At 45.1% G+C, this 9,850-nt stretch overlaps 1 protein-coding gene across 1 annotated transcript in view; it reads left to right on the top strand.

Annotated features, from left to right (window-relative positions):
• MGAT5 (alpha-1,6-mannosylglycoprotein 6-beta-N-acetylglucosaminyltransferase) overlaps positions 1-9,850 on the top strand; it is a 381,222-nt gene that overhangs the window by 367,022 nt on the left and 4,350 nt on the right. The window contains exon 15 of the mRNA XM_007937586.2: positions 4,707-4,864. Coding sequence (XP_007935777.1) covers positions 4,707-4,864 — 158 coding nt within the window. The remainder of the gene's footprint in view (positions 1-4,706; positions 4,865-9,850) is intronic.

Raw genomic sequence — 9,850 nt, 5'->3', positions numbered from 1 at the left:
TCCTTCCGAGGAGTGGCTGGTGGGTTTGAACCGCCAGCCTTCTGGTTAGCAGTCAAGTGCTTTAGCCACTATGCTACCAGAGCTCCCTTAGGAGAGAGGAATTAGGAGAATTAGCCTGTATCAGTTGTCAGATTGCTCCTGTTATCTGAATTGTTCCAGTAGCTTCCTAACTGTCTCTGCCTCTGGTGTTGCCCCTGCAGTCTATTCCCAACATAACAGACCCTGTTGTTCCTTTGCCTAGAATTTCTTGTGGTTTCCATCTAACTCCAGATAAAAGCCAAAGCTTCTGTGTTAACCTGTTCAGCCCTATGTGTCCTGATTCCCTGTGACCTCCCTGAGCTCATATCTACCTACTTCTACCCCCAACACACACTCTCTGCTCAAGACAAAAAGAACTCCCTGTTCTTCCTGGAACGTACTAACACACTCCTTTGTAGGATCTTGATTTTCCATCTGCCTGGAATGTTCTTCCCAGATATTTGCATGACTCACTCTTTTACTTCCTCAGCTTTTTTTCTTTCTTATCAAATGGCTGGGGCCAGGAACTTTACTCAGATCTTCATACTTCCTCCTGACATTTGTCACGTCATGCTCATTCATGACACCTTCTGGCCTTCCAAGGAAATATATATGGGCCAGGGAGTCAAGGGCTACCTTCTATTCACATTTTATCTCCTTCATGTTTTTCAAGCTTTAAGAATATCCTGATGCTATTTTTGGGAGCTCTGGTGGTGTAGTGCCTAAGGCATTTGACTGCTAACAAGAAGGCTGGTGGGTTCAAACCCACCAGCCACTCCTTAGAAGGAAGATTGGGCAACCTACTTCTGTAGAGATAACACCTTGGAAACCTAAGGAGGGGTTGCTATGAGTCAAATCGACTTGACGACAGTAAGGGGTTTTATTTATTATTTATTTTGAGATGCTATTTTTTATTCTTACTGATCCAACTCCCCAAAAGCATACAGATTCCTGAGAGGGTCCCAAACCAGCCCCTGATGAGCCATGAACAAGAGTGACAGTACCTGACTCATTGTGTATATCTGAGCTAAGCATGCTTGGTTGAAAGTAACCATGGAAAGGTTGACTGCTATTGTTCACTAAGAAATAAACATATTGGGCAGGTCAGCTATGCAGCATAACTTCAAGGACATTGGTCCTGACTTTGCAGGGCCATCTTGCCCTCCTTGGGATGTGGTAAAGGACTTCCGTTTCTCTAGGGCTGTCCCAGCTTCTCCACTTACCTCTAGTGATGTGTCTCTCAAAGCTGTATAGAGCACAGGTAACCCTTCTGAGGAGGGGAAGAAGAATAAAATAAGCATTTATGGAGTACCTGCTTATGATACAAACAGTTAAGCACTTGACTGCTAATGGAAAAGTTGGCAATTTGGACCCACCCGGTAGATCCATGGGAGAGTGATCTGTTGATCTGCTTTCGTAAAGATCGGAGCCAAGAAAGTCCTATGAAGCAGTCCTATTCTGTCAGTTGGGGTCACTGTGAGTTGAAAACAACAGCACTCAACAAAAACACCACCACTGCTTCCCATACCACACCAGGCTGAGAATAAAGAAGGAGCAAAGTTTAAGAGTCCTCCAAACTCAAGAGGTACAGAGATATCATTTGCAGCTCTGTTTGTAGGTGTCATGTAAGGAGAGGTGTTCCATGGTTTACTTAAAAAAAAAAAAAGTTGCTATCCAGTTGAATCTGACTCACCTCAGCCCCGTGTGCGTCAGAGTGTAACTGTGCTTCACAGGGTTTTCAGTGACTGTGACCTTTTTTTCCAAGGCACCTCTGGGTGTACTGGAACCCCCAACTTGTCAGTCAGCAGCCAGCCACGTTAACTTACTTCACGCAAGGACTCTTAACAAGCTGTAAAAACCAGAATTTGAGCCTTGAGCCTTTGTGGATTTCCAGTTTCTAGGCTATTCCATGTTTGGGCCAAGCTAAGTCCAGGAAGCAGAGAGAGTAGTTCTCACTTGGCTTCTAGTGATATTGGCAACATGATCTGATCCATATTTCCTGGATATTTTCTTGTTCAATAGAATCACTTAGTAGACTTTGGTATACATTGGATTTTAAATCTCTTTATTTTAATATTTAAAGCCTGTATTAATTGTCAGATTGCTCCTAAAGAATAAATAAAGTGCAAATAAAGAAAATAAATAAAGAATAAGCAAAGTGGTTTACATTAGACATCCCAAAAAAACAAAAACAATGCTTAAGCTATTCCAAATGTCCACATGCCTATTCAAGTCTGATCAATAATAATTAGCATTGATCACTGTGTGTTTTCATTTTTCCTGTTTGGTGGCCACTGTCCTGATGGGAAGGAGCTCTGGTGACTTAGTGGTTAAAGCATTGGTCTGCTAACCAGAAGGTCATTGGTTCAAACCCACCAGCTGCTCAGTAGGAGAAAGATGGGGCAGTCTGCTTCTGTAAAGATTTACAGCCTTGTAAACCCTATGGGGCAATTCTACTCTGTCATATAGGGTTGTGAATGAACTTGATGGCAGTGGGTTTGATTTTTTTTGGATTTTGGTCCTGGTGGAATGGCAGCGTATCTAAGGCCAGCCAGGAATTGCTCATATACCGTTATGTAAGAGAATGACATCACCAACCAACACTCTATTCCAGACCAAATTTACTATACTATCTGTGACTTAGCACAGGCATGAATTTTGCTGAAGATAATCACAAATACAAGGAGTCAGATAAGGGTCCTTCTACCCATTGATCTGCCTCTGGTAGTGCCCAAGACTGTGTGGTAGGACAATCTATTTACCTTCCCACTGTGGGTCACTTTCAGAAGATTAAACTGGATTATAATATTCCTGAATAATCCAGCATACTTCTATCATTTGTAACCTGTTAGTTCCTTCTAGAATCTTCTTCTTTTTTCAGTTTATATAAATCCATGTTCTAAGTTTCCTGCCCACCATGCAGTGAAAGATTTCTGTTTGTTAACTTCCAACTTTGCTCAGCCTCAAGTAGTCAACTTCCTGTGGATAGACCTTCAAGTTGTTGGAAAGTCATTTCCTTCCCCTGTAACAATACTGCTGTGAACATCCTTGAGTTGGCTTCTCTGCACATATGTCCCTGTATGTTGTGGGATGAATTCCTAGAAGCAGAATTCAGAGTCCTAGGTCCACCACCATGGGACACTACTGAGGGTTTGCCCATCCCACAGGAGTTACAAACAGGTTTGATAGCCTAGAGATACTGAAGAGTTGGCTAGGACTCCATTGACAAAGGCATGCAAACACACGCACTGGCATCGAGTCAGATCTGACTCATAGCGACCCCTCCTTGGGTTTCCAAGGTAGTATCACTACAGAAGTAGACTCCTTCCAAGGAGTTGCTGGTGGGTTTGAACCACCAGCCTTCTGGTTAGCAGTCAAATGGCTTAGGCACTACGCCACCAGAGCTCCTTGACAAAGGCACAGGCAGGCCCAACTCTAGGTGCCCAGTGTGCATGAGTTCTCTTCCCTTCCTCAGGGTTGCTTTGGGCACAGCTAAAATAAAACAGGGTCCTAGGGCAGAAAGAAAATTTCCCTCTGCTCTCTTGCCATCTTCCTCGTCCCCACTCCACTCTTTGTTCTCACCACGCAGCTTCTCTTTCTAACCAGGCTGATTATTCTTCATGCTTCACAGGTTACTTCCTGGCCTCAGCCCACTCTACTCACATGTGCATCTTCCTTAGACTTTGTAGGCCCCTCCACTCCCTCTAGGTCCTAGAAACGATCAGCCCTGCCCATTCTGAGTCCCCTTCTGTGCTGTGGGAACACTCCTCTTTGCAGTAGCTGCCATGTCACTTTATGTCTTATCACACATTGTTCAGACTGTTTTTCTAGTCATGTTAATGGAGTATTGTGAGTATTAATCAACCGACAAGTGCTGTGACACCATATTAGGTCATATTGGAGAGGCCTACAGATGCCTCTGTATGATCCTTAGCCTCATAAAGTCACAATTCTAACATTGAGATAAAACTAGCACTCTTGAAGCATTGTCATATTGGGTAACTGCCAAATTCAGTAGGTGCTGAAAATATCTTTGGAATTAGAGAGGAGGGAAACCAGAACAGCCGGTGAAAGTAGGCCTGGAGATGGGCCTTCAAGGGCAAGAGGTTTTAAATAGCCAGATTGTATAATTGCTGCTGCTGATGATGATGATAATGAATAGCCACCCTTTACTGGCAGGCACAGGAGTCTCTGGGTGGCCCAAATGGTTAAGTGCTTGGCTAACTTAACCAAAAGATTGAAGGTTCTAATCCACCCAGGGGCACCTTGGAAGAAAGCCCGGATGATCTACTTCCAAAAGGTCACAACCCTTGAAAGCCCTATGGAGCACAGTTGGATTCTGACACACATGAGCTCACCATGAGTCAGAATCAACTCTGTGGCAAATGCTCTTTTTGGTGTTACTGGAAAGCACCATGTATTTTCTCTCATCCTGGAGCCCAAAACAGGAGTACTAAAGTCCCAACTTTGTAATTGAAGAAACTGATGGTTAGAAAGGTCAAGAACTAGCCCAAGGGTATATTCTAGCTGAGCCTGGATTGCAGCCCAGTTTTGTCTGACCCCAGGCTCTACCTTCACTGCTGACTCACAGCATGGTGCCTTCCATTCTTAGGACTGCTTAACAAACGGGACTGGGAATTCTAGTTGCATCCTTGGTTTCTTGGCTGATGGCTTCCTTGTCATTCTAGGACTTCTGTCATGGGCAGGTGATGTGGCCACCACTCAGTGCCCTGCAGGTCAAACTTGCTGAGCCTGGAAAGTCCTGCAAGCAGGTGTGCCAGGAGAGCCAGCTCATTTGTGAGCCGTCCTTCTTCCAGCACCTCAACAAGGACAAGGACATACTGAAGTAAGTGCCCACGAGCGGGAAGGGCCAGTTCACCATCCACAGAATCTGCCTCTGCTTCCCAATTAAGGTTGGGTGGAGAGGCACAAGGTTTTTAGTTTTCCAGGCTTGTAGGGGAAAAGAAGCAAGGAGTACAGCAATTTACAGCATGATTCCTCTCGGAGAGAGTTGTTGTTGTTGTTGTTATGTGCCGTCAAGTCGGACCGGACTCATAGCGACCCCTCCTTGCGTTTCCGAGGCAGTATCACTACGGAAGTAGATTGCCCCATCTTCCTTCTGAGGAGCAGCTGGTGGGTTTGAACCGCCAGCCTTCTGGGTTAGCAGTCAGGTGCCTTAGCCACTATGCTACCAGAGCGCCCTCGGAGAGAGTTAGCCCCTCATTTTTATTGTCAGGTAGATGAGATCACCCAGCATGATGATATAGTTTAGAATTAGAAGGGGGAGAGGGGTTGGATTTGCAGAAATACTGTCATGTCTGGGCTTAGAGATCATGGGAGATGATGAATTTACTAATATTACATTCAAGGACTCTGGGAGTCAAGATGTGCACAGAGCTACAGGCACAGACTGTAGCTGGTATGGATTGCATTGTATCCCCCAAAATATGTGTTGGAATTTTAACCCTCTACATGTAGATGTAATCCAATCTAGGAATAGGATTTTCCTTATTATGTTAACAAGATCACATTAGGACGCATAGGATGTCTTAAACCAAAAAAAAAAGTAGATTAGCCACAGAGAAGACAGCACAATGGAGGAAAGATAGAGGTCCCATGGAGATAGATCTCCAAGGAACATCAAGAAGAACATTAGAGAAGCTGAGACAAGGGTTTTGCCCCAGAGTGGACAGAGAACCTTCCCCTAGAGCCAGCACCCTAGAAAAATCGCATCTCTACAACACCACTCAGGAATGAAAAGTTAGAAGCCATGCTCTACCTGTAAAAGGGTTGTATATAAGATTTGACAGTATTAAGATTTACAGGAGGGACAGGCTAGATAAGACCCTGGTGCACAAACAGCCACTGTTTCAGACTTCTAGCTTCCTAAACTGTGAGAAAATAAGTTTCTGTTCATTGAAACCACCCATTTATGGTATTTGTGTTTCAGCAGCACTAGGACTAAGATACCCTCCTGAGGCCCTTGTAAGCAGCATACAGTGGCCCCCATCAGAGCCTGAGCAGTGCAGGGGGTGGGTGACAGCCTTCACCCTGGAATCAGAGAGGAATGAAGAATATGGGCAAGGAGCCAGTACAAAACTGCCCACCATAAATTCTGCATGCCACTACTGCCCTGTCCTGGCAACCACAGCCCCTTTAACACCTGTTAGTTCTAGTATCACTCATTTCCCTTTGCATTACCATTTTGAGCTTGGCATCTGCAGTTTCCAAATTTCTGGGCAAGGTTTCTTCTAGTCTCTGGGTCGTAACTCCTGTCAGTGCTAAATCCGTTCTCCCAATTTTTGCTACATCCTACCCTAGCCCATATATTGTTTAATTAAATAGCCTCCCCTCACTCAATACAACTAATTAAGTGTTTTCCTTGAAAGAGACTTGCCTATAAATAAGACACTGAAGCTCTGGTAGCGTAGTGCCTAAGGCATTTGACTGCTAACCAGAAGACTGAGGGTTCAAACCCACCAGTCACTCCTAGGAAGAAAGACTGGGCAATCTACTTCCATAGAGATACCACCTTGAAAACCCAAGGAGGGGTCACTATGAGTTAGAAATGACTTGACAGCAGTGAGTATGTATGAGTGATCCCAATTCTGGAGAGGAGCTATGGTGGCATAGTGGCTAAGGCATTTGACTGCTAATCAGAAGATTAGTAGTTCAAACCCACCAGCTACTCCATGGGAAGAAGATGAGGCAATCTGCTTCCTTAAAGATTTACAGCCTTGTAAACACAAAGGGGGTTACTAAGAGTCAGAATTGACTCAACGACATTGAGTTAGGCTTGGTTTTTTATCCCAACTCTAAGGAAGTGGTGGTTTAGTGATAGAATTCTTGCCTTTCATATGGGCAACCCAGGTTCAATTCCCAGCCAGTGCACCTCAAGTACAGCCACCATCCATCCATCAGTGGAGGCTTATGTGTGCTATGATATTGAACACGTTTCAACAGGGCTTCCAAACTGATGGACTAGTGACAGACTGATCAGCCAGTGAAAACCCCATGGATCACAGCAGTCCAATCCTGTTGTGCATGGAGTCAGCATGAGTTGGGGACCAACTCCACTGCAGCTAACAAAGACAACAAAACAATTCCAACTCTAGATACTCAGTTGAGAGGTCATACTGTCCTAGATGGTCTTGGAATGTTTAAAGAATAGAATGGACTGAGGGCTCCCAGCCTACCTGCTCTCACTAGGCTTCATGCTCTGTTAGAAAGAGCTCTTGGCCACAGTAGCTCTCTGTGCACCAGAGTCTTACCTAGCCTGGGCCCTCTTGTAAATTTTAATACTCTCAAGTGTTATATAAAACCCTTTCGTAGGGAGTGCATATCCTCTAGCATTTCATTCCTGAGTAGCATTGTAGAGCATGTGATTTTTCATATTCCTTTTAAGTAAAGACCAAGCTATCTTGATTCTACTATCAAAACGGAAGCACAGATCAGAGGAGAGAGTTCAGCTGATGCCCTGCTCTGTGACCGGCAAAACTTTGGGGTGAGGGAGGAGTCTGATATTTATGGAAAGCATATAACAGTATTGGAAGTTTCCATCTCCCCAGTACAGATTCTGAATTGTAGGGTTCCAGGAGGGGCTTTCAAGTGTTTCCTTTGTAAACAGCTCCAATAGCAGGTGGCTTTTTGGGAACCCTGATTATTTCTATATTTGCATCAAAAATCTGAATTCACTTGGTTTGGGCAAGGGACAGGAGGCAGTGCTGTTGGTATGCACCCCCTTTCCCTGCTCTGGGAACAGTCCATCCTAGAAATAGAACCCATGTGTGACCCCTGACTAGCACCCTTCCTTTCTGCCCAGTCAGCACCCAGAGTTCTTGGCTGGAATATGTTGACCAGAACAGAGCACAGAGCTAGCACAGGCCTTTACACAGCTGGTCTGCCTCAAAGGCAAGGGCTTCCTTTTCATTGTCTAGGTCCAACAGGGGACAAGGAATTCAAAATATCTGCCAGTGGCAAGTTCCCTCCATTCTATCAGTTTTCTCATCTGTAAAATGGGCACATCCTAGGTAATGGTGAGATAATGTCCAGCCCATGCTAAGGTCAGAGCAGAACAGCCCCTGTTCCAGAAAATCTGGGACAATGAAACAGGCCAAGTCTTTCAGCCACATCGCTGACTCTTAACAAACCAGGCCCCAACCCTGGCCTCCATCTCCCCCTCCATGCATCTTCCAGACTACCTGAGACCAGAGAGCAAAAGGACCCACTGTGGGTCTACTCTGCCTGCCTGATCTCTGTACCTAGTGTTCCTAACAACCCCTACCCCCATGTAGACATGTGTGTTTTCCTACAAGAAGACTGAAATGAATGCTAATTTTGCAATAAAGCCACCTGAAATTAATTCTCTGAGCATAAGCACCCTACTGAATAACTTGTTCATGTGGTTGTAAATACTGATAATGTTGTAAAACCTCCGCTATCTGGTAGTCTATTGAGTGCCTCCTCAGTATGGAGGTAATCCTAGCACAAGCATATTCATGGCCAATTAGCAGTTAGGGGTTCCTACAAGCCAGCCCTTCTTTTTCTTCTCTGACTCAGGACCTGGTTCTGAGCCAACCTTAAGCTCCTTTCAGTCTTTGGGTATCCATGACTTTTAAGAACCTCTGTCTTCACTGTAGAATATGAAGTTACTATATAGCATAAAATGAGCCATTTGCATGCATCCTGGGCTGTATTCTTAATTGGGGAGAATCAGGCACCCCATCAGTGTAATGATCATTGTAACCTGATCAGAATCAGGCACCGAGCACACTACAAGCCCTGCCCACAAAGCATGCCACCCAGACCAGAAGACAGAGGGCCATGGGACATGACAGACCCCACTCCAGTGTGGTACAGAGGGGAGGTTCTCAAGCTTTATAGAAGCACTGTTAATGTGAAAACTGTTGTTGTTGTTGTTGTTATGTGCCATTGAGTCGGACCCAACTCATAGCGACCCCTCCTTGGGTTTCCGAGGTGGTACCACTACAGAAGTAGATTGCCCAACCTTCCTTCCGAGGAGTGGCTGGTGGATTTGAACCACCAGCCTTCTGGTTAGCAGTCAAGTGCCTTAGGCTACCAGAGCTCCTAATGTGAAAATTAGTTTCCAATTTTGCTGCATTTCAAAGCTGTATCTTCTTATCTCTTGCAATATTTGAGTTTGTGGGGTTTCTTTTTTAAGAAGAGAATTCAAAACTCTGAAGTCTGGACTGTGAGTGAGAGCAGAGAGGGCCTGGAGTCAGCGTGCTCGTGAAGAAGTCTTGGTTGAGTGACCAGCTGAGAGGGAACTTAGTGCATGCAGGATGGGAATAAGAAGACTAGAGAGGGATGAAAAGGAGAAGAAACTCCAGCGGTGGGCTAGTGTGAAGGGCAGGACCTGGAGGCGGTGTGGCCCTGCCTCCTTCCCAGCATCTGGAATGGGTGTGTGTAGGGTGGGATGGGGGCTTCTGTCTCTCCTGTGGGGCCTGAACTTCTTACAGTGCCCTTGGCTGCTCACCAGCCCAGTACCTGGGACTGCGGGGGAAGCAGTGAGCACCCCCATGGGTAAGTGGAGAGTTGCACCCCCATGGGTAAGTGGAGAGTTGCCCTTTTGTCATTTGTCAAGAGCTGTACAGTGTGAACTGAGGGCTGGTAGGCACTGGCATCGCCAATTACCAGCCTTTTAGAAATGCTGTTTAGTAGAGACATACCTCATTGTTTGGAAAACCAGTCAAAGGAAGGAATCAAACATTAAAAAAAAAAAAAAAAAAAAAAACTACAGATATTCCTAAATAAAACTATTGCCATTAAGCGGATTTTTAAGAATTGAAAAAAAAATACAGTGGAAATTCAA

Source organism: Orycteropus afer, unplaced genomic scaffold, assembly GCF_000298275.1.
Source record: "Orycteropus afer afer isolate SDZICR_OR568_19922 unplaced genomic scaffold, OryAfe1.0 scaffold00004, whole genome shotgun sequence".
NCBI lineage: Eukaryota > Metazoa > Chordata > Mammalia > Tubulidentata > Orycteropodidae > Orycteropus > Orycteropus afer.
This window is presented reverse-complemented; position numbering and strand designations above follow the sequence as displayed.